The sequence below is a fragment of the Calliphora vicina genome, chromosome 3 (genome assembly GCF_958450345.1).
Source record: "Calliphora vicina chromosome 3, idCalVici1.1, whole genome shotgun sequence".
Lineage (NCBI taxonomy): Eukaryota > Metazoa > Arthropoda > Insecta > Diptera > Calliphoridae > Calliphora > Calliphora vicina.
This window is the reverse complement of record NC_088782.1, coordinates 6,007,442-6,033,497: the sequence shown is the minus strand read 5'-3', so window position 1 is coordinate 6,033,497 and position 26,056 is coordinate 6,007,442. Positions and strand designations below refer to the sequence as shown.

Below are 26,056 nucleotides of genomic sequence, written 5' to 3'. Positions count from 1 at the left end.
TAGTGTTATAAATAGTGGCAGAGGTTGCAGTCGTGAGGGAGTTTATCAGAGACCCTATTCGAATAAACATCAACTGAGTGCCTTAAAGTGTGCTGTATTTTTCAAGTGAATTCGTGTACATTATAAAGTGTCTGTATTTCTGAGAATTTATAAACGTGTATAAAAAAAAAACATTGAGTGACTATTTAATTCTGTTGTTGTGCATTTTTAAATAAATAAAGAGTTGTTACAATTTTCAAACTACTAAACGGTTTTTATTTGCAATCAAAAGTATCCGGTTTATTTAAAGGAAATAAACCAAACGTTTTGAAAAGGTTAAAACGTAACAATATTGATGTACGAATTGTGTATGTAAGTAATTTGGGGGCTTTAGAAAGTTTATTTCAGCATTCAGACAGACAGATGGACATGTATATATCAACATCTCTATATATAGATATCCAGAATATATTAAAGTATATATATTCTGGAATCGCAAATAAAAAATGTAGAAAATACAAACGGTATGACAAACTTATATATACCCTTACCGCTCTTGGTGAAGGAAGGTTATTAAAACCTAACAAAAAATATGATTCAATTAAAAAAATATTGAAAATAAAAAAGGAACAATAGAGTGAACCTTAAATACTGCCGTGTACTGTTGACATTATTTCGCTGATTGCTGTTAACCGATGGTAATTGGAGAAGTCAAGAGTTAACCCTCTATCTACAACTGGTGCTTTTCAAGGTTCACATGCATTCACACATTCACATTCAGAGACAGAACTTACGTTTGCTGTCGTTTGCTCATATCAATTGCACAATTATAGGTTGCATTGTTTGTTATTGTGTGTTTTATTTGTTAGTCCTTTTTTATGTGAGTTGTTTTAGTTATTTCCAAAATAGACAATCTCAATATGCTAAAGGTCCCTTTTGGTGACATTAACATTTTAATAATTTGTTTTATTGTTTATTGTGGTGGGAGCGTTAAGGATTTTTTTAATATGAAATTGGTGGGAACATTATTTTAATGTAAACCAAAATAATTTGTTTGATTTCTTTTGTTTTATTTGATTCTTGATTATTTGTTAGAATATAATTTATCTTTATGTAAAATCTTATTTACTTTTAAACCTGCACGCAGAGAAAAAATATAGTTGGGCATGGTTACTGTAACCATTTCAATATTGTTACAAGTTTTTTAACTATATTATAGTCACAGTAACCATTTACATGATTGTGGTAACCATAATATGGTTAACTTACGATTCACATGATTGTCTCAACCATATATATGGTTACAGTAAACATATATATGTTTGTGACAACCATTTATATGATGAAGGACTTATCATATTATGTTGCTCTCGGCTTAAGGCTTATCATAATCTGAGAACAAGATATTATGATAAAATTATTCATCATAAATATGGTTGCCACAAACATATATATGTTTACTGTAACCATATATATGGTTGAGACAATCATGTGAATCGTAAGTTAACCATATTATGGTTACCACAATCATGTAAATGGTTACTGTGACTATAATATAGTTAAAAAACTTGTAACACTATATAAATGGTTACAGTAACCATGCCCAATTATATTTTTTCTCTGCGTGTGTATTTCATCGTAGAGAAGTATGTGCGTTGGTTTATTCCAAGATTTTCTTCATATACTCGGGTTAAAAATAAACCTAGTAACAATTTTAGTAGTTTTTCCACAAATATGGAAAAACGATATATACGTGAAAGTAGAGACCATACAGAGTCTCAGTCCTAAATGGACTTTAAAATTTTAAAAATTATTTAGAGACAAAACGAAAAATTTCGATCAAAAAAGCTCTTTTTGTCAGAACTTAAAAAGCAACTGTTTTCAAATAATTAAAAAGAAATTTTTTGTTATTTAGAAAAATTAGTTTAAGGGTAGTAAGGTCGTAATACTTTAGTTCCTCGAACTCAAACACCGATTTCAAAATTTTAAACAGGCAAAGAGTTAGGTTTTCATAAAATGTATGCATAAATATACATTAGAGTGTCCCTTAGAATTAAATTTTTTGAAATGTTGACACGGTATCCCCTGAAAACTTTCGTAATGACCTAAAATACCACCAACATTTTTTTAGAAGGGCAACCCGTGCCGACTTTCGATTTAGTTTTGAGGTGCATTTACAAGGGGAAAATGTATTTTTTGTGAGTTTTTTTTTTAAAAAATTTAGCTATTAAGTAATTACTTTTGCAATTTAATTTAAAAGAATCGAAATGTGTACGTAATTGTCGTTCTAATGAGATATAAATGACAAAAATTGGTTAAAAAATGTTAAAGTTATTAAAAAATTGCCAGGCCATTAACGTGCCACTAGAACAAGAAATTTAGGAACAAAATTAACATATTTTGAGAAATATTAAAAAAAAAGTTTCTTCTTACTTAAAATATATCCATATTTACTTGTATATGAGTTTTTATCTTCATAGGATACAGTTAACCTATTCGCAGGTATAACCAAAAAAAAATATTTTTTTAATGGCAGTTTCAAAACTGCAATTTCAAATTTTTAAAAATTTTGTTAGACAAATTTCAGAATTTTTTGATCATCACATGGGGATTTATTGACAACGTAATAGGGAATAAAAATGTGAAAAAACTATGTCAATACCTCCTATAGTTTTTCCGTACCTGCGATTTTCGAGAAAAACTAATTTTTGGGTCATATTTTGGCGAATGAGCCCAATTTCCTTACTGTTATTAATTTTAAGTAAAACCTATTCATAATATTATAGTCCTGGTAATTTTAAATATGGTCTGAAAGTTTTACTAAAATCGAAAAACGTTAACGTTGAAGGTCAAATGTAAAATTTTTCAATATTTGGAATATCTAATGAAAAGATAGCGAAATGTTATATATTTTTGGGCCGATTTTCAGGGAACTTGAGGAAAATATAACATAAAGTCCAGACTTTAAAATAACAACACAAACATGGAAATTAATCCTTAGCAGCACTTGGGGTCCAAATGACAAACAACTTTTAAAATCACGAAAAACACAGCCATTTTGACCCCAAGTGCTCTTAAAGGTTAAATCCATTTTAGCACTGTTGTTGTCAATGTTAGACCCTAATGTATACTTTCAGACTATATTTAAAATTACCTGGACTATAATATTCTGAACAGATTTTACTTAAAATTATTAACAGTAAAGAAATTGGTCTTATTCGCCAAAATATGGCCACAAAATTTAAATCGCAGGTACGGAAAAACTGTAAGAGGTATTGACATAATTTTTACATATTATTATTCCCTATTATGATCTCAATAAATCTCAATGTGATGATCAAAAAATTTTGAAATTTGTTTAACAAAATATTTAAAAATTTGAAAATGGAGATTCGAAACGGCCGTTAAAAAAATATTTTTTTTAGGTTAACGGTATCCTACGAAGACAAAAACTCATACACAAGTAAATACTGATATATTTTAAATAAAAATTAGCTTTTATTTTAATTTTTCGAAATATGTTAATTTTTTTTCCTAAATTTTTTGTTCATTTGGCCTGAAACACGTTAATGGTCTGGCGAATTTCTAATAACTTTAACATTTTTTAACCAAATTTTGTCATTTATATATCATTACAACGATAATTACGTACACATTTCGATTATTTTACATTCAATTGTAAAAATATTTATTTAGTAGCAACATTTTTACAAAAACTGAAAAATTTGCATTTTTTCCGAATTTTGGCGATAATACAGTTTTTGGGTCATTTTGACCCAAAGGAGATACAGGGTTAATTTCCAAAATTTTTTTTAATGTAATATTCATTAAATAAATACATCTACATATTTCTAGAAAACAATGCGGAAAGTTAACGAGTTTCTAAATAGTAAAATTTTGCATATAGCTGAACTTAGACCTCGATGCGTGTCCAGAAATATATATTCTAAGAAATTAGGTAAGTTTTTATCAAGCCTTTCACTTTTTTCGTAATTTTTCAAATTCAACAATAGTTATTTTAATTCTTTTCTATGAAAACCTATTTTTAGAGATATTTTTTTAAAGAAAATTTTATAACTTACAAATGTCTCAAAAAATGTACATCATTTGAAATCGTAATAATTTTTCTTTCCAAACCCGTTAAAAATTTAAAGTCGGACTGAGTTACAGGTCGATAAGTTGACGAACTTCACTGAAAACAGATTTTGCAGACCATACCAATTATATACCAACTACTGAATCAATTACTATATTTGATATATTTATATATCATATATTTGATATGTCCTTAGCTTATCAGTCGGCACACAGACAGATGATAAACTCATAACTCAAAAATTTAAAAATCTAGACAATTCGTTTTAAAACGCTGTGTTAAGGATTCTTGTTATGTATTTTATTAGCAGGACTCTGTATACACGAATTCTATATACTTTTCTCTGCTCCGATTATGGATTATAATATTATTTCCTAGAAAAATTTTCGTTGCCAAGTAATGACTTATAATTCTAATATTCTAGTACTTCACTACTTACACCATTTAACTCATCTTGTTTAACACAGAAGACCAAACTAAAATAATATCAAAAATGCCAACTTTATTCTTTTTACTCCCCAAATTCTAAAGAATAGATCTCAATATTTTTTATTTCTTTGTGACATATAAAGCTACAGTATCGACTAAATCAAAACCGATAGAAATCTCAGTTAAGATCTCTAAGTTGTGCTACGAATTTGTATGGAAAGCAGACCGGAAGAAAAACAAAATAACTTACTATAACGACACGTGTCATTCGCATGTTACGTCATTCATACGTCATTAAGGGACACGTGTATGTGTCTATGTTTATGTAGTCATACAAACTCCAAGTTGCTGTTTGTATTGTTATTATTGTTTTACACCAACAACATGGTTGGTGTCAAATCAGGGCGAACTCTTCGAACTAATATTAAATCATAACGACCGACCCAGGCTAACTTCTTTGGCTTTTTAAGTTTTTAACACGACAAGAGCGTATTTGAACAAATAATGTATGTAACAACAATAACATTGAAATTCCACAAAAAAAAGAACAACGTTATTATTAGCCTTTTGGCATTATTATTATTATTGTTGTTGTACTTTTTTTTGTTTCTTTAGTTTTTTTTTATTATTTTGGTCCTGCCTTATGAAAACAAATCGTTGTTTGATTACGTCTGTACATTTACTGTGTACAATTTTGGATTCGATTGTAATTAAGAATACAACATATTGTTAAAAATAGTTAGTATTTATAGTATACTTATACTCAGCAAATACTTGGCAATTTCTTAATTAATTACTGAATAACTACATACCGTTTCCATTACTTAGAAGTAGTGCAATAATGACTTATTTTTCATCTGATATATCTTAATATATTTATAAGACATCTGCACGACTATATTGTGTTTTTATTGAACTCGGCTGTTCTTTTTAGAGAGTTATTACGATCAACGAGTTATTAAAGTCGTAATTTGTAACTAGTTATACCCTTCACCATGAGTGGCAAGTAGGGTTTGGGGTCCGGGAATTCCCGCCCGGGAAATCCCGGGAATTCCCGTCAAAAATTTTACGGGAATTCCCGGGAAAAACGGGAAATTTAAAATTAATTAAAAATACTTTAATACATTTAAATATAACATCTGTTTGATGAATGGCTTGTTCCAAATATTAGTGGAGGTTTTAAACCCCATTAAGGATACATTAGAAGCATTAAGCCGAAATTTTGCTATGATGAACACTCTTTATGAACAGCTGTTATCTTAAAATTCTACGCTTTCTCAAAAAATAGTTCTTGCAATAAAATGTAAAACAATATAACAGCAGACTTATGTAAATTTCCTAATAACTTCACAACATAATAAGCTAAATTATAATACAAAAAGACAATGTTCATACATACGCCTATTTGAACGCAATGTTCGTCACCAGTTCAAACCGATGACGATGATGTATCCGAAATACAAATGGAGCAAAATTTTAAAAACGAGTTAGATAATTCAATCAATATTGAAAAAGAAAATCCTAAACATTTAAAATCAAATGCTGAAAGTCTTATTAAGCTTTAATTATTTGAAGCAAGTAGCAATCGGAGAAAAAATTTAGATTGTCTTTATAATGCTTTAATAATGATAAAGCCACCACCTGTTTAAAGCGAAATAGTTTTCTCGGTGTCTGGAAACTTTGCCACTAAAATAAGAAATCGTCAAATGACTTACTGAATGCATTTCGAAAACTCAATTTTTTTTTTAAAAAAAAATAGTTCTATGACGACCATATAACATTATTTATATGAAATAATAGTGGTATTCACAATTATTCACAATTTATAAAATTGACACTTAATTGCTCTTTTGCTCTATTACAAGGACTAGAGCTCTACATCATGAATACCGCTAATATTTAATTTTATAGTAACAAATGATCTCCAAATATGTTATCCAACATTTTTTTTTTGTTTTATGTTAGTAGAATTGAATTGTAATGTATTGTTTTTCATTTTCTTTTAATAAAATGAAACAATTTTGTAAAACAATATTCTCTTTCACTTACTTTTCTAGTTGAAAAAAAGTTCCCGGGATTCCCGGGAAATGAAATTTTTCATTCCCGTTTCCCGGGAAATAAAAATATCCGGGAAACCCCAAACCCTAGTGGCAAGGGTATATATAAGTTTGTCATTCCGTTTGTAATTTCTACATTTTTCATTTGCGACCCCACAAAGTATATATATTCTGAATCGTTATATATAGCGGAGTTGATATAGCCATGTCCGTCTGTCCGTCTGTGTGTTGAAATCAACTTTCTGAAGCCCCCAAATAACTTACATACACGAATGATACATCAATATCTCCAAAATTCTTCCGGCTCGGTTGCTATTTAAAATCGAGAAAATCGGTCCACAAAAGGACAACCTCGATTTTTGACCTATTGTTGACCCATATCTGGATTACTAAAGCATTAATATAGACAATATGGATATCTAATGATAGATATTTCAAAGACCTGTGCAACGACGTACAGGTAGGCCTCCTCCTCAAAAAAATAGCGTGTAAATCAAATTCGCGTAAAACGAGGTTCTACTTTAGAACGAAATGCTTTTGTGGGGCCAATAATTTTTTATTTCGCGTAAAACAATACATCAGTCACATAACAAAAAAGAAATTGGGACCTAAAAATCGCGTAAAAAAACTCAACTAAAAAAATTATTTCTTATCAAAAATTAAGGAAAATATGTCAATTAAAAAAACAAAATATTCTAATACATAAAAGAGATCAAAACATAACAAAAAATTCATAAAAATTAACGAAGTTTTCAAAAAAGAAATCTGTTATTCGCTTTTGTTTTTTCGTTTTTTCGTTTCTTGTTGTTTGTTGCCGTTTTATATAAAAATAGTGTAAAAAAAGTCGCGTATTTGAAAAAATGGTTGCTAATTTCAGTTCGCGTTATATCGAATTTTCGTAAATGGAGGCTTACCTGTATATAAGACCAACAATGTGTCAAAATCGGAAAAAAAAATTTTTTAAACCGAATTTTTTTTTCACCAAAATTTTTTTTCACTAAATATTAAAAAAAAAATTAAAAACTAAAAAAAAAAATTTTTTAAAATTAAAAAAAAAATTATTAAATTTAAAAAAAAAATTTTAAAAAACAATTTCGAAAAACAACTGGAAAAAAAAAATTTAGTTTACCTAAATATATTTAAAATTTTTATTTTAAAGTATATTTTGGTGAAGGGTATATAAAATTCGGCACAGCCGAATATAGCTCTCTTACTTGTTTTGTTTGGAATCGTCATAAGTAAAATAAGTTTTTGAAATAAATAAAATAATTGAAATTTATTTTATTTAGTGGTTACATCTTTTTCGTCAAATATTTGTCATGTGTGAGCCTACCTTTACAAACACATTGTCTGGTCAGGAATCTGGGTACTCCAGAAACATGAAATACTTATACCGAATATGGACATGGGGCTTAGTGTATTCTCCCCTCACGAAGGTGTCCGGAGGCTGATGATGGTTGAAAGAGGGAGAATACAGTTGTTAAAGCGGATGAATTGAACAGACATTAATCAATGGAATATGTAGAGAGCATATCAAATTACTGATACTCAGGACACTGTATTTTAGGGACCTACTCTACGAGAATGCGTCTAAAGTTAAACAACTATTAAAGAAATTGTCACAATGAGGAAGGGCCGGCTTACACAAGGGAATATATTTCCCGTTCCACATCATTCATGTTTGCAAATGCTGTCGAGAATGAATCTCAGATCAATATACATACTTATTCATCAGTGAATATGGTTGAAAACAACAATGTTTCATTGATGGACCTGCTGTTTGCTCGTTGAAGAAAACACAATAGAATCTGATGCAGTTGAACCCCAGTGACCTGCTTAAAGGACTGTTATCCACAGAATATAACCCAACTAAATTTTGGTAATAAACTTCTGTTTTATCTAGGTGAAAATTGCGAATTTCGTAAAGGTCCTCAAGAACTATGCAAAAACGGACAATGTGATATGGTCATATGAAATTACTGATATTTAAAGAACCTTTGCCTAGTATGCATTAAATATTTCATGATCATCTATATACTTTAAATGTTTCCTTATGTTGCAAATTTTCTTAAATAAGTCGAGTTAGAAATCTAAGTCGTGGAATATACCGCATGAATGTGTAAATCCATAGGTTATCTGGGAACATCGGTAAATAAATTTTAACACACGGACCATGGAGACAGTCTGATAGACTTCGTTAAATCGATTTCCCTACCAATAAAGTTTCACAATATATAGGCTGACTTCATAAACGCATTTTGCAAAGCAACACTGCAATGCATAGTGTTCATAAACGCAATAGATTTTATTTTGGCAATGTCGCAAGAATTTCTAGAACTGCCAAAATTCACAATATAAGTATATACCCTCGTATATTTGATTGTACATGCAATCAACACAAACATATATAAATTCAATTTAGCTGGTTTATTACGTCTTTGCCTTTGTAATACTTGTACTTGCTTTACAAATAAATAGAAAACATAAAATGGCTTTTTGATGCCATTAGAAATAAATAAATGAACTTTTAAAAGTTCCATTTAAATAACACTAAGTCATATAAAGCAAACACAAACAACATGAATGACTTCCAAACCAACCTACCACTAAATATAACGAACAAGGACTCCCACAAACGCCTGCTCTACCCCCCCACATTTTAACACCATACAAACACAATGAAGAATAACTACAGGACCTAAACAACATTTAAAACAAAATTAAGTTTAAAGTTAAACAAAGAAAGGAGGAGAAGAATACAAATAAAAACACTCTTGGAAGAAATTTACATTAAAGTTTTGTAAAAGTTTTAAAGAAAATATTAAAGTGTTCAAGTGCGTGTGTGAATGATGATATATAAAACCTAAAATGGCTAGCTATTCAAAATGAGATATTTTCATTTTGTTTGTTTGTCGAAAATGGCTTATATGCAATTTGCTTTTCAACGCCTGCGGCTGAAAAGTGTCATGAAAAATATACACTCATATTCCGTTGTTTGACAACTTGGAAAGTATGCAGCAGCAAAAACAACAAACAAAGTAAAACAAAACTACACACAAAAAAATATGTTTCACTGATCTCAAAAACTAATTAAGCTTTCTCATCAACGGCTCCCCCAACTTTCAAAACATTCATGGCAAGCAAGAAATCTCCACTACACTCAAACACGCATAAATACATATACTACAGATGGATGTAATTGTAGTAGGAGTCCTCAAATCCAACTACATGCAACATACTACTCCATAATATTCACTAAATAAACTTGTGTGTTTATGTTGCAAAGTCTCATAATTTTCAGGCGTTACTAACGTTTGACTCATACAATCAAAAACACAATCGGCAGGAATTGGTGGCAAGAGTGTTCAACACTTAAGCGTTCCTTCCTCTATCATCAGCCATTAACTAGGCAAGTACGAGTACTTATGAATTGTTTCTCTGCCACCGTCATCCCCCCGCATCGTACTACAATGCCCGACCATACAAAGAAACAAAAACAAAACAACTCTGGGTACAAGTCATTTCTGCGCTGCTACTTGTTTAAAAAATATAGATGTGTACCTTGTTCCTACCTTCTCCTCTCCTGTCCTGTCCTTTCCTTTTTATGGTAACCAGTATCTCAGTTTGTCAGTTATGGAAGCATTTTGTTTAGTTGGAAGAGCATACACAGACGCACTCACACAATGCCTGGTGGTACCTACAGCAACTGGCTGCCATTTGGTGTAAATCGCAGTCGCTCCATAGAATAGAATGTTTGTTTGCCCACTTTTGAATACCACATGCCCGATTATGACAACGACTATTGTGTATTTGTGTGTGTTTTTTTTTTGCTTGATTTTAGGTGGTCTAGCTATGGAGTGGTTTATGCTCCAACTCTCCTGGGTTTTGCTGCAGCTGCTGCTTCTCTGCTACTGCATGCATAGAATGACGAAACGGTAATATCCTTGTGTTTGGTGGAAGGAAAAAGGAAGTGGATAATACATCCGTCCTTGTTGCTTCGTGTCACCCACTAAAAAGTCTTCTAGAGCAAAACGATACGCGTGTATTTCATGCTATTCCATGTTTAGTTGTAAAATCCTTTCAATATAAAACATTTATATACATGTCTATATGTATGTTTGTTTGTTTGTATCTCTATGTTTAATTGTTTGTGTGTGTTTGAGTTTGTGTGAGTGAGCCAAATAAAACTCATTTATTGTCTCACCCAGTTTTCGTTTGTGTTGTTGTTGTCTAACTCAAGTGAAAACTGTTACATCCTCCATGTTTGGTTTGGAAACAAAAGAAAAAGCTTTTTTTACATTTTCGTGTATGAAAGAGAAAACTGCACAACTGTTAGACAGAGTGGGTTGCAGGAGTATTGCTACGGAGAAAAAGCTTTTTCGTCCTGGTTGGAAATTTGTGTGGAAGTTAAAATCCTTTTACAGCTACGAAAAACATGTAGAAAAAATAATCGAATACAAATTAGATTCTATAGAAAAATTATGATTTTAGGAAGTTTTGAAACGTTTTCATTATTTTTTTACATGATTAAATTATATGAATTGTTTATATTATGGGAGCTATTCATTCTATACTTGGCTTTGATTACAATACTAAACCCAGTCCGTATAGATTGGCTCTTGACGACTAAGTCCATCCCTCAATAACACAGTTAGACTACCTGCATTTAGAAACTGGAAATGTAGAAGGATCTTAAGTCTATCAAACCCGGAACCTACATTTGGAAAGGTATTTAAGGTTGGAGTTGAGGGAGGTAACATAGTTAATTGATTTGACACTTAAGTAAAAAAAATATCACAGTTGATTTGGTATTCAGGAACATTTAAAGGAATGACATTTATGTCAACAGTAAGGCGGTATGAAATCTTCCTTATCCTTTGGAGAGTTTGGCGTCTCACTCCAGTATAGGTTAAATATTTGGTGTTTTCTAACTATACCCCGTTACGATTTCTCGAAGTTTTGTAAACGCCTCATGCTTTCATTTTAGTAACTTAATTTTGAGAAATTTAATACCACACAAAACTCAATTAAACTTCGGTTAAGACCGTAAAACTCAAAAGTTGAGTTCTGGAGTCTTTGAAAAAAAATGCAAATAATTCCTCCTATAGGAACAACATAAAATGAAAACAAGTAAGAAAGTATGGTCGGTCAAGTCCGACCAAATAACACCCTACACTAAGTAATTGAGCAAAAACATTTTTCTTTTAAAATTTATATTCGTGAGTGATTTTCGGAAGTGGGCCTTATATGGGACCTATGACCAATTATGGACCGATCACCATGAAATTAGGTCATGTGATCTATGTCTATATGAAAGTTATTTATGTTGAATTTTATGTATATACCAATATTTTTAGGAGATTTATGTACGTTGAAATGATTTTCGGAAGCGGGTCTTATATAGGGTTTTCATTCGACTAATGATCGTTCGATTAATCGAATAAGTTCTTATGAATAATTATTTGAACAATTTAAAAATGGCCATTTTCGAATATCGAATAATTCGAACAATTTTATGTAGAATAATCGAATAAAACGAATAAATGTTCATATATATTTAAATTTATAAATTGCTTAAAATTTTCATAATTTTAAATTTAAATAAGTAATAATGACTCACAAAAATTGTATTGTTTCTGAAATTCGACAAATAACTAAAGATAAAGGGACTTTCGATCACTGTAGATATGTGTTCCTATAGGTCCTTCTATAAATATATAAATATTACTGCAAGAAGTTACAATTCTAAAAACAAATCTTTCAAAATTTGAAAGACTTGAACCAATTAAAATAAAAGGTACGAAATAAAATATTTTTTATTTAGCTGGCGAAATATTAGAAGAGTCGCAATTAATAATCAAAATACTTAGATTAAAGTGGAGTTGAATGTGATGGAGAATGTGAGTTTGAAACGATCGTCGAAAGTGATATTGAGAATGACATTTATAATGATTACATTGAAATAGATGAAGGCCATGATCTTAAAATATATGTATATAAGTGATGTTATTAACCGCGTACGTAAGTGTTGCAAAATATTTAATAAATCGAATGATAAACACAAATATTGCAAACTAACGTTTTGTCTTATACATGATTTGGAACACTTTGTCTAACATGGTAATAAACTTTTTGTGTATTTTTAATGCGTCAATCATGCACTGTCTGACTTCAAATTAGCCACGTTCACTGGCAATGATATCAAACTTTGGACAGATTCCCTTTATTGTGTAATTCCCCTAAGAATTAGTTACTCAATTTAAAACCCTTAATACGTTTATATTGTATTTGAATTCAGGATCATGTCCAACTAGCTCAAATTTAAAGCTCCAAAACGGAAACTAATGGCTAGTCAATTGTTTTGTAGATTGTTCGGGAGTTAATCTGATCAGAATATTTCTGTTGAAAATTTAATGATGGACTTTGTTTTCGAATGTTTTTTAACATTATCAATACTTGAATTGTTAACTTTAACATTATTTTTTGTTTTCTTTTTTTAAAATATTAAAAAACCGACATCAAAACTTCATTCTTTACTTTTTTAAAAAATTTAAATTATTCGAATAATTCGATTAATTTTAAACGTGTGATCGAATTATTCGAACAAGTTAAAATCTCTTTTTCGAATTATTCTTTTCATTCGAACAAGATAAAAATCGAACAATTTGAATACCCTAGTCTTATATGGGAGCTATGACTAATTATGGACCGATCATAATAAAATTTGGTGCCATGAATTCCGTATATATAAAACTAATTTGGAGCAATATGTGTGTTGATACCTATATAAATTAAACATTTATGACCGATAAAGTCCAATTTCGAGAAGACATTTGTATGGGGGCTAGGTGAAATAATGGATCGATTTCAGCCACTTTCAATAGGCTTCACCCTTGAGCCGAAAAAATATGTAGCAAATTTTATTGAAATATCTTCAAAATTGCTACCTGTACTATGCGCACAAGTTTTACATGGACAGCCAGCCAGCAAGCCAGCCAACCAGCTAGACGGACGGACGGACATCGTTTAATCGACTCGGAAAGTTATTCTGAGTCGATCTGTATACTTTAAGGTGGGTGTTAGACTCCACTATGGTAGTGTAGGGTGTAAATACAATTTAATTGAAAATGTTGCCACAGTATAATTAAATAACGTAGACTATTACAAATGTAGATTTTTATTAACAATTGGCCAACATCTTCGAATAGATCAATCAGGGCGTCCTTTTTCGTACTTATTGATAGTTTGAGTTGATGGAGTTGAGTTCCAGCTTGCTTTGTGGATTGCGAATTTCTTGATGAGTGTTCTTCTCGACTTGTGCCGTATGTGGTAATTGATTATGTTATGAGTAATTCCAGGCCAAATAAGCAGTTTAGTAGTTATGCACCAAAATAACAAAATTTGGTTCATAAATTTTGACAGATGTTGTATTTTTTCCTTAAAAAACCTTAAATAATTCATCAATGTTCACAATTTCATAATTAAAAAGTTTAAAATAATCTGCTGATATCTTTAATAAAGTATTTATTTCCATATTTAATGCCTTAAAGAAATTTAAATTTGTTTGTTGTTTTTTATTTGTCAACTTAAAAATTTTAGTGTTAACTTAATCATCTCAAATGTAATGTGAACGGCTTTGATTAACTTAATCAAAATTTAGCTTAAACGCGTTTAAAAGCCCAAGTGTTAGCATTAGTCAACAAAATATAAATTTTGCTAAGCATTAAAAAATGTGGTTTTTGAGATATATGAATTGCAATTGAACTTTTGATAGAATTGTAATTTATTCATACAATTTGAAACGATATATCGTACTGGTTCCTCTGAAGAGAGTCAAGTGAAAATTTCTAAAATTTCAGTAGAAGCAAAAATCTGTTTTTTTTAATATATTTACGGATACAACTGTATTTTTTTGGAGAAAGAGTAGAGAAAATGATGTAAGATTTTTACAGTGTGTAGATATGACCACTGTACATCGATTTATTGCAAAAAGTGAAAATTTAAAAATTTTAAGTTGCCTTTCTTTAGACTTTCTCTTAGCCAGTGCGATATCTTCTTTATCTTTCAAATAAAATCAATTTTAATATTGTACATTATAAAAGTTATGCGTAGTTATGTATGATATTTTTTGGATCATGACATATGTTTGGAACCGAACGGGTTCCAATGTCTATGATGTGAAAAACACTTGCAATACATAATATCAGTGAAACATTTCGTCCGCTTTGGAATGGATCAAGAAGTATAACTTTTGGACTTTCTACCAGTTACATGATCAATAAGCCCATAAACATCAGTATGCCTAAACAGAAATTATGTTTCTTTATGTTGTTTTCTGTGCGACACACTATGACACATAATTTGACCACGAATTGTAACCTTCAGCAATTTCCACTAACATGATAATGATAAATAATTTTAGTTTTTATTTTGCATGAAATACCTCTTCCTACGAGGTAGTAATTTGACAAAAGTATCCGTTAGTTTTCATTTTACTTTCCTTTTTTTATCCACACAAATACACACACACATACATACATTCATTCGTATAAACATTTATATAGAAAATATAGAAAATATCTTCAAATAAACAAGTAAAAAAAAAAAAAACAGAAATTGTTCATATTTTTTAAAATTTATTGAAGCATTAATTCAACAACCGTTTGTTTGTCTGTATATGACTGAATTTGTACCTACAGATACACATGCATACATACATGTAGTTGAAGCTTCTAGAGCTTTTAATTATAAAATATTTGTGTAAGTGTGCTTGCAGTTGTGTGTGTGTGTGTAAGCTCTTGTGCGTTAATATGAGTAAGCCACACCTTGTCTTGGCTACGATTGGTGTTTGAACGGAAAACGGGTGTTGGTTGCGGATTAAACGTAAGTATTGTCGGTTGCTGTAGCGCTGTAGACAGCGCTGCCTTCACTCTCTCACACACACACAAAGACCCACCCCAATATTTGTTGCAAACAATATTGGCCACCCACTCACAGCCCAACCATAAGGCGAGCTTATTCAACCCTGTACAAAAGAACAACAATAAAAGCAATCACATTGTGTGTGTGTGCATGAACACAATGATGCAACATTCAAATTCACCCCCACAGTTCATACACAAACTTACATACACAATGAAGGGGGTTGGAAATATGTACATGAAATCACTACAACGCGCCGGTAGCTGGCAGGATATGTGCGATTTGACGACGGAATGAAATCAATTGTTACGTTACCGTGCCACAGATCAGTCGCAATCCGGTATCAGTCACCAGCAACCACAACAACCAAAGCAAAAAAAAAGTGTTTTACGTAATTTATCATTCAAATTATTACTTATAGACAAAATCAAAAAAACAATTTATCTACTACATACTGTATTCGTACTGTATACAAAAAATAATAAAGTAAAACTTGGACTTGAGACAAATTCGTCATCACTAAACTATCACCACCATCGTCGTCATCATTATCATCTTCTTCGAAAGAAGGCAACCAGCAAACCAGTTAAAGGGCCGACTAATTTTATACGTGAAAAAAACTAAAATAACAACAACAACAACTTAAATAACAATAAAAACGATTAGCTTTTGCGTGCATTTTGTTTAAATTCGCCTACATTCGCGCCACGAAACTAGAAAAGTTTTCCGGAAGTTGAGGTGTCCGGTAACGGTAACCGGTTCCGATCGTTACTTTTCCCGTTCCTTTTCCTGTTCCGCTTGTGACACACAGCAAAAAAAAAATACCAACACAAACAAACAATTTTAGCAACTTTTTTCGTTTATAAACGCATACATTGAACATTTAATTGAAAAAAGCAAATAATAATACAAATTCTTTTTTGTGTGCAAACTATATAAATTCTGCCCACAGTGTGGTGAATTTAAACTCTTTGAAAGTTACAATTGTATTGTGATTTAGTGGCAACAATTACTTAATAACAATTTCCTTATTTTTTTGCAAAACTAAATTAGTTTTTAATTGTTTTTGTTGAATCTTTTTTAAAGTTAAAGTTAAATAAAATAGTATTGCTTTAAGAGAATAAAAAAAGTGTTAAAGTAAATTAATAATTTTATTGACAACCGGCGGCTTTACGATAAGCTGCCAAGAGCAGAATTTGATTTTGGCTCATTTGTGTCATGATGCTTGATATTAAACCGTCTTCAGATTATTTGTCACGCTCGACAGGAAGCTTTAGCAACTTTTCAATGTTGTTTGCAGGTAAGCAAGAGAACATTTGATTTGATTTTTTATTAACTATTTCTTTTATTAAATATAAATTTACGGATTTCATTTCTCGTATATTATCACAATTTTAAACATAACTTACCTTCAGAAATTATATAGTATAATAACGAACGATTTATACGTCTGGTATTCCTAAAAGTGTGTAAAACCTGCACAAGTGCCTGGTTTATGGCTTTCCATTTACGAAAAAAATAATATTGTGTTTTACAAAAACTGGCCTTAAATGTGTACAAAAATATAGAAATCAAATTTATTCTATGTACATATTTTGGTGGACTTTTTGAGATCCATTTGAGAAATCGGACAGAGGCAAAAAATCTAGCTAATACCGTTTAAACCAAAGAGTCTTGAGGCACTTCCGTCTTTTATACAGACTGTTGGATCCACGGGGTATTCTAGTGGATACAAATTTTATCTAATGTGGACATTCATTTGAAGGTTTTTGCCTTATACAGGATACTTTGCCTTAAAAACATATTTTATAACAGAGCTGTAAGTGAATCATTCTTTTTTGATTTTAATTCGTTACGAATTAGCTAAATTTTGAATTAGTTCGTTTCACAACAAAAAAAAATTGAATGAAATTTGAATCAATTTAAACGAATTAGGCAGAAATGAATTTCAATTCATTTCCAATTCAAATGAATTTGTAAAAGTGAGTTGCAATTCGTTTTCAATTGAAATGAGTCTGTAAAATGAATTGCAGTTCGTTTGCAATTCAAATGAATTTGTTAATGTGAATTGCAATTCATTTCCAATTTGAATTGAATTGATTTTGAATTCATTCAAATGATTGAAATCAAAAATGAGTTGCAATCAATTAAATTCAAGAGCAGGAAAAATAAAAATTTAAGTGTTTTTTTTTAAGCAAATAAACCAAATTTTCCCATTTTGATAGGATTTTCGCCAATACCTAATAATTCAATTACTATTCTGCCGCTACCTGACAATTCCAGTATATCATGGGAATTTCTAAATTTTGTTTGTCTTTGGACTATAGTATATTTCGTTACAAAATCAATTCAAATTAGTTGGAAATGAATTTCTAATGAATTTTTTAATTCATTTGAATTAATTCAAAATCAATTCACTTTGACATATTCATTTAAAATGGAAATGAATTGCAATTAATTTTTACCAAATTCATTTGGACTGACTCAAATTTCATTCAATTAATTTGTTTGTGTGAAAAGAAATAATTCAAAATTTGCTAATTTAGTGCATGAATATATCGCGAATTAATTCAAAAATTAATGATTCATTTTAAATTTTTCAAGATATGAAAGTTCCAAGGAGTTCTTTTCTAATTCCTTGTCATGATATCAACACTTTCCCAGATAAATAATGTTATAAACTTAAAAGAGTGCATATTTAGTTAGTTTGTGTCCACTTTTTATTACCTTATTGATTGGTTTTTTGTTAATTTCATTATTTATGAAGAGCAGTGATCGGCATTTATAGGCTTCAGAGTCGAAATGCTTATCACAAACAGTGTTTAAAAAGCTACGATAACTAACAAATTTTTAACTATTGCTACAACTACTGCTTGAAAAAAGTGTATGTAGCGGTAGCGGTAGCAGTAGCATTTGTCTTTTTTCGTTTTCTTGTTTTTTTAAAACTACTGCTACCTTCAAAATATAAAACTCTTAACAGAGCAGTAGTAATAAAATATGAATTGTAAATGGAGTAGTAGCATAAAAATACAAATCATTGCTACTGCTCTATATCGAGTTTTAATTTTTAAGGTAGCAGTAAAGTAGCAGTGGATGCAGCAGTTAAGGTAGCAATAAAAGCAGTCAAAAAAGAAAATCTTCAGTCATAACACCAAAATTGTCAGAATTAAACACTGTGTGTTGTTTTTGTTTTGAGAGAGTTTGAAAGAATTATTCGATTTTATTCGTCTCAGATGTTCGTGTTGCTAACAGAAAGATCGTGTTTTCTGTGTGTATAACAAAAAAGCCGAACTTTTGTTTACAACACGACCAACATACACAAATATACATTCACAACAACAACACATAATATAATTTTTTGGCTGAAGATTTTTATTTTTGACTTATTTTATTGCTACCTCAGCTGCTACTTAGCTGCTACTTCAATTGCTACTTAACTGCTACTTCTTCTACTACCTCAACTGCTACTTCTATTACTACTAAATTTTAAAAGTAGCAGAATTAATAAAAAACTAATGACTGCTACATCAAAACTTTTTCTTTTTTAAGGTAGCAATAGAAAATAAATTACTCTGCTACTTTTAAATTTTTCTTTTATTAGTACTACTACAACTACTGCTACCAAAATGTGAAGGTAGCAGTAGTAGTAGTAATTATTGACTCCGAGTTTTTATTAATTTTTTAACTAGACCACTTGTGTTTTTTCGTTGCTACTGCTACTTGTAGTCTAGTTTTTTGATCACAAAATGTGATCAGATCAGACAAAATGTGTATCAGATCTACAAGTATCAACAAATTCAAAAGGACCATTGAAAAAATTAAAAATTAATTAATCTATCGTATGAATTGAATCGTTTATTTCAAAAACCAGTCAAGCAACAAAAAATCAAAAATTGAGTTATTGGGCGATTACTGTTTTGTAAAGGTAAATGCATTAAATGTGTTAAGGCCAGAAAGAAGTCACGTGACAGCGCTTCTGTTATCTGCCAGAAATAGATTTGGGCCTAGCATTACATAGTATAAAGTAAATCATTTGACTTCTTTCTGCACTAAACACTGATTTCTCATCTTTGCTTTTCCATAATAGGGGGCAGTTTTTAAATATTTTTGCATTAAACGATGCATTTACCTTTACAAAACAGAAATCGACCAATAACTCAATTTTGGATTTTTTTGTAGCTTGACTGATATTTGAAATAAACCATTCAATTTATAATATAATTTAACTGCAATCATAAAATCCAATCATAATATGATGCTGTTCTATTATAGTTGATGACTATAATAGAATAAACAAATATTTTTTTTATTATATTTCTATTGCTTGTTTCCACAAATTTTAACCCTTTAATGAATATTGTTGCCAATTGTCTACATTCCAGTTTCACTTAATTTTAGACGAATATAAGTTTGATACTAATTCAGAAAAATCAAATGGAGCACGAAAAGTTTCAGCTAAAGAAATTCTAAATATGTTAAATAAAAATCAACTAAATGTTTGAAACTTTATAGAAAAATAAAAGTAAAAATCATGTATTTAAGGGTTAATTATGATTTAAAATATTTATTACGTTTAATGTTGCCATTATTGAACAAATTTTAATTAATTTAAATAATAAATTCGTAATATTGTAATAAATCAAAATCTAATTAATATTTGTATTTTTTGCAGATTCATCATACAAATCCTCTTGGGGATCCCATAGTTCAGCACAATCTCAAGGTAAGTTCTTACTTATAGAAAAGTTAAACATATTTTTTAAAACTTTTTAAAGCATGCGTAAAAATTCTATTACACAAATATTGAAAGTCTTTGTAGAAAAAATACACACCCAGTTTAAAAAAAACACGATCCTTCAAAAGAAAAAAACATATTTCCATTTCCTGCGTAGATTGTAATAAATGTTAACAAAAAAAACATAAAAAAATCGCATCAAAAAAAGAAGGTGTCGAAAAGTATGATTGGCCTTTTTTTGGCTGAATGTTAAAAGTGTGTTTAAAAAGGTGTTCCAAAAATAAACCCCCCTCTAAACAAATACATAAACATGTAGCTACACATATGAATCATATGTAAGGATGTAAGTTCCTTGTTTGATTTGACTTTTTTCCAGTAGAGAAGGGGAGGGGGTTGAGAAATGTAATGAAGCGTTAACATGTTTATGTTGAACAATATTCAACAATCAAGATATATATTTATTTATTATTGATTGTTAACAACTCATAAATATTTACACGTACATATTTTTTGTGTCATTTACATGATTATGAGTTTCAAGTGTGAACTGTAAAGAAACAGGCGTCTATTGCCTTTATTACGTTTTTTACTTTTGTTAGCAAAGGGGGACCCTATGCTATTTACCTGTTTTTTCCTATTTTGTTTGGTATTTGGCTTGTTTTGGTTATTAACCACCATAAATTTACACAAAATTACTAATGTATAACATTTTATCTTATTAAATATTCAATGATCCATGACATTCATGAAATGAATAAATAAATGATAGCAAATCAACAGATATTTACACATAACAATTTGTTTTAGAAGGTTTAATAGCAAAAAAATATAAATAAATATTAAACAAGGGTGTTTAAGTATGTGGTACAAAACAAATTGTTTGTTTTTAAATTTTGTTTTGAAATAATGAAAATGATATCTGTGTGAAGTTTAAAAAGACTTTTCATCATTTTCAAAATCCTTTAGCCTAAGGCTAATCTAAGAACATATAATAACAAACAATTGAAATTTTGAAAAAAGTAAACGAAAAAAAAAATATCACTTTGAGTTGTTTTCGAAGTTGCGGCTGATGTTTGTTATTTTTTGAAGTGTGTCCTTTGACACTGCTCTAACTTGTCGTTTAATTTTAAAAATTTCTGCTTCGTTGCGTATTTGAAGCTTTTGGGCAAAATAACAAAGCCACCAAGACCAACCAACATACAACTTTTAAAACCCAAAATTTTACACACTTCTCTGTTTACAACAATGCGATTGTTGTAAAATGGGCTTTGTTCTGTGTTGTATCTGGGTTGTACATGTTGATGTCGTTGTTGTTGATGCTGTTTTCTTACACTTGAGTAGCATTATTACAGCACAGTCTCTTTAACTGTATGTTTTTAAGAGAACATTTATTCAAACATATTCAAAAGAACACAGAAAAATCACTGATATGAATGAACATCATCAACACAATCAAAAAAACCATCATCATCATCATTGTCATCTTCCTCCTCATCCTACTTCTGCTCATCATCCTTAACACTTTAACAATTTTGTCTGTTCAAGTGTTGGTTGGTATGATTGGGTGGGTGGTTTATATATGAGCCGTATGTTTTGGTGTTGTTCTTGACGGGTTTATTAAAAAAAAAAAATACTTACAATAGACACTAGCTGTTGTACAAAAACAAATGTTGCACTGATTTCACACCATGGCCCTGAGGCTGTAATTTGTATTGTATTGTAGCGCCATCTTTGTTCAGCATTTTGATTGTGCTTTTTTTAGTTTTTTTGCTCAGTTCTTGAGGACACAATTTAAAATTTTTGATTTTGCCTTTAGGGCATTGTTTTGAGTTCTTTGTGTTCGCAATTCATTAAAATTTCTCAGCAAAATGTTTAAGGTCGCACAAGAGATAATATACAAATTGTGCTAGATGATTGCTATGTACATATTTAAAAAAAAGGATTGATAAATAAGATTTTAATAATTTCGATTGGTTTGTAGTTTTTTTTTTAAATACTTACAATAATGATTTGTCATAACTTATCTATTATAGTAATAACAGGATCTAAATTTGTGCTTAGAAAAAGGAAAAATTTGATATTATTGAATTTGTCAAATTTCTCAAAAGAAGCATCCTTAATTGTCCTACGCGACTTCCTTAATTGTCTCATTTTGCATTTTTTACAACACCCATCTTCAAGTATACCGATCGGCTCATATTCAATTTCTGATTCGGTTTAAATCTTTGTGGTTGGGTGGTCACTTTACTAACCACCTCTTCTATAGTCTTTAAAACATAGTTTATTGGCACCTATTGCCATATTGCTAAACAATTCTATTTTTTGAAGTCATCGTTTATGATTTTTGCAAAACTTTGACGTCTGGGTGAGATTTATAATTTTAGCTGAAAAAAATAGATTTTTCAATAAAAAATACCATATTAACGGCCCAAATCGAAGCACTAACGACTCAACTTCGAAGCCATGCGACGAAAACTGATACAAAACGACACAACTTTGAAACGACGCAAATCGTGGAATTGATGTATTGAAATTTTAAAAAATAAATTATTTATTCAAATACTCGTGCAGTGTATTATATTGTCGGCAACGATTATAAATTAGACTTTATTGTTACGAATAGATTTCGTTGAATTTAGAACAATCTTAAAGAAACAGTTCGAATAATCCGATAATTATTGGTTTAATAAATGCAGAATATTCCTTATACAGACAATAGGATTAGTCGAAAAGTCAATTAAATTATATAAATTGATGAATTGAGCAAAAATACTACGATCGGATCAAGGTTGGCATAATTTGAACAGAAATATTTAAGGAGGAATATAATTTCTTGCTGAAATTCGACTTTGGGAATAGGAAAGCCGAATTAATTGCACCATTCATTAAATTAATAACGAATGAGATGTTCCTATATATTATCCTACTTCTAGAGTAAGGATTAATGGTACGAGTAGATTAATTTTAGGATTACATGGTAGTTTGCGGAAGAAGCTTATTCTAAAATTGGTCTCACAAGTTTGTATAATTAATACAGTAGAAGGTTACGATTTACCTTATCGAATGGAAATTGTTTTGCCAAAATACATAAAAATTATTTTTCCGAAGATTGTCTCACTTTTTGTTCCATAACTTTTCTATTTAACCAATTCAGTTCATTTTTAATACCAAAAAACTTAAGATATCGATAGATATTTTTAGAAGAATCTCAATAATTCAGCTGTGCATTTTAAAAGTGAGCTTGTTTTCACAGAGAAGCATTTCATAGGCACGAAGACTTTAGTCTAAAAAAGCATACGTTTTGATACCAAATCCATTATTTGCACTGAACAGTTTTTACAACAGCAATAAGCAGATATGATTTCGGACATGTGTCCTACATACGTATTCTGTAGGTCCAATCTCCATCAAATGTTATCAATTGTTTCTGGTTAATCGGCGTAGACATGGCAGTAAATAATGTAATGTAAGGCGGAAATGATCCTCCGATTTATCGTTTTGATAAAGGATTCTAAGATCGAATTTAACAATGCTTTTGATCCAGCGTGAATAAATTCATGATTGATGAACTGCTAAATTAACTACAAAACAATCAAGAACTGTCAAATCAGCTGTCCTAGAAAACAGAGTTAAGGATTTGTTTGAAGTTCTTACATTTTATATTACGAATCAGATATTCTACTACAATAATTTGACACTTTAGTCGCCGGATTTATATTGAACGTTTGTACAACGTTCGAAAATATTCAGAATGAAATCCTGACATGAGTCGTAATTCAATTCTTAATCCTAGATTGCACCATTCAATAAAGGTTTTTATACCTTGAGAATAGTAGCAAATGTCATAAGTGATCTAGAAATCTTCCTTCTTAATCGGAAATGTGACCATCAACCAGTTTATACCACAATCAAGGTCAGAACATACAATAGGCAGGATTAAGGCCAAATTTGTGTCAAAATTATACCACAATTAAATATAGAACAAAGAAGTAAGAACGTCTTCCTTGAGACTGCTGTAATCTGGTGTCCTGTTCAAGAGGACTTTGTTTCGCAAAGTTAGTTTCTTAGGATAAGAAAACACTCCAGTACAATAATATAAGGATTTGATAGTCCCTATCAATGATAACCGCATGATATTTTGGACGCATCTAGAGATTGGTTGTTTTTTAAACCCAAACAATTTGTTCAGTGCTGGTCTTTATATGATTTAAGAAATGTGTTTGATTTTTTATTAATTTTCATATGTATGGAACATAATCTCAAAGGTTATGATATTATTAAGAAAATATGTTAAAATTTTCAATATCTTACAAAGAAATTTAGATATTTAAAAGCAACTATGTAAAAATTGCTTAGAAAGTAATGGGCAACAAGCTATTTCCAAAGGGAATTTTGGACAGTTAATACATAAATTCTAAACTAAATATTAATTTCAGAAATATGTTAATAATAAAATTTTTATTTTTATCAAAGTTAACAAATTTTGTATCGAAATTTTATTGTATAAAGCTAAAATATAAATATTAATTACAAAATTTTAACTTATAAAACTCTTCTATTAAAAATACATCTTCCTTTTTATCTTTAGAATTATTTACTAAACAATTTCCTTTCTTCTTTACAGGATACGGTTCAAATGCCTTAAGTAGTGTTGGTGTTAGTGTTGGTAAATCCTCCTTGGATCCACACACACATTTACGACAACCTGGTAAGTAACAACAACAAGTTTCTAAATAAATAACAAACATTTCAACTAATTTTAAAGAATTCTTTGCAAATTCAAACACATCTATTGATTTTGCTCTTTGCTAACTTTCCCCCCTTAAAATTCGTAATGTTTTTCATAACATTTTTTTATTAAAGTTTTTTTTGTTGTTGTCATTGTGGAACTCCACAAATGTAGTATGATGGCTTAAGTGACACTTGAAAAGAAACAAATAATGCCTTAAATACCCCCTTCAAAATACATTCACTGAAGCAGCAGCAGAAAACAATACAATCATGTGGCACTTGAAACGCATTTGCGGCAATGACACATAAAAATAATACGATACTCGTACAAATCATTGAAAATTTTAAACATTTTTTTTGTTGTTCTGGTTTAAAATCTAGAAATGTTTTTTTGTTTGTTTGATTGTGTGAATATTGCTATTACTGTAGAGACTGACTTGACTACTTTAGCAAAATGCATGTAGTATCCCAGCTGATAAGCGAGTAGTCAATGTGTCCCTTATAGATAGAATTGTTACTAATGTTGGCTGATTACTTGGCTGACTGCAATTTATATATTTTTTCGGTCATTTGATACTTATGTGGTCTTTGTAGTGCAGAGAGAAGTCAATTATCACTTAAGTATCTCTAAGTAATCTAGAGTGTAGTCACTTTAAACCAGCTATGAGAGTCTCACTGTAATAAAAAAGGGTCAAAGGTCAAAATAACTAGTCGTGTAACTACTTATGTAACTAGTTCTTACCGTAAGTGGTAGGTAAAATTACTAGTTCAGGACAGTCACCAAGAACTGCTGGGCAGTGTGTTTGCAATGAACGAAGAAAAATGTTTTTAGCAAGAGGGAGAAGAGAGAGGGGTTACAAAAAGGACCTTAAATATTTATTTTCATATACATACACAACTTACTAATACAAACTGCGTGTAAATGTTAGTGTTTTAGTGTGTGTATTGAATTGTAATGAAATGACAATTGAGCTAGAAAATAAAATGTTGCAAAACGTAAGAAAATCAATGTACAATTAGAATTGTAGAAAATAGAACAAAACCGAGCAGCAACAATAACAAAAGAATAGAAATAAATGTAATGAACACAATATTGTTTAATACTTT

The 26,056-nt window shown here is 30.1% G+C and overlaps 1 protein-coding gene across 1 annotated transcript in view; it reads left to right on the top strand.

Annotated features, from left to right (window-relative positions):
* Positions 1 to 16,610: 16,610 nt before the first annotated feature.
* LOC135955140 (DNA-binding protein D-ETS-3-like) overlaps positions 16,611 to 26,056 on the top strand; it is a 35,594-nt gene continuing 26,148 nt past the window's right edge. The window contains exons 1-3 of the mRNA XM_065505447.1: positions 16,611 to 16,783; positions 20,156 to 20,206; positions 24,843 to 24,926. Of these exons, the coding sequence (XP_065361519.1) occupies positions 16,702 to 16,783; positions 20,156 to 20,206; positions 24,843 to 24,926 (217 nt within the window). The 5' untranslated portion in view covers positions 16,611 to 16,701. The remainder of the gene's footprint in view (positions 16,784 to 20,155; positions 20,207 to 24,842; positions 24,927 to 26,056) is intronic.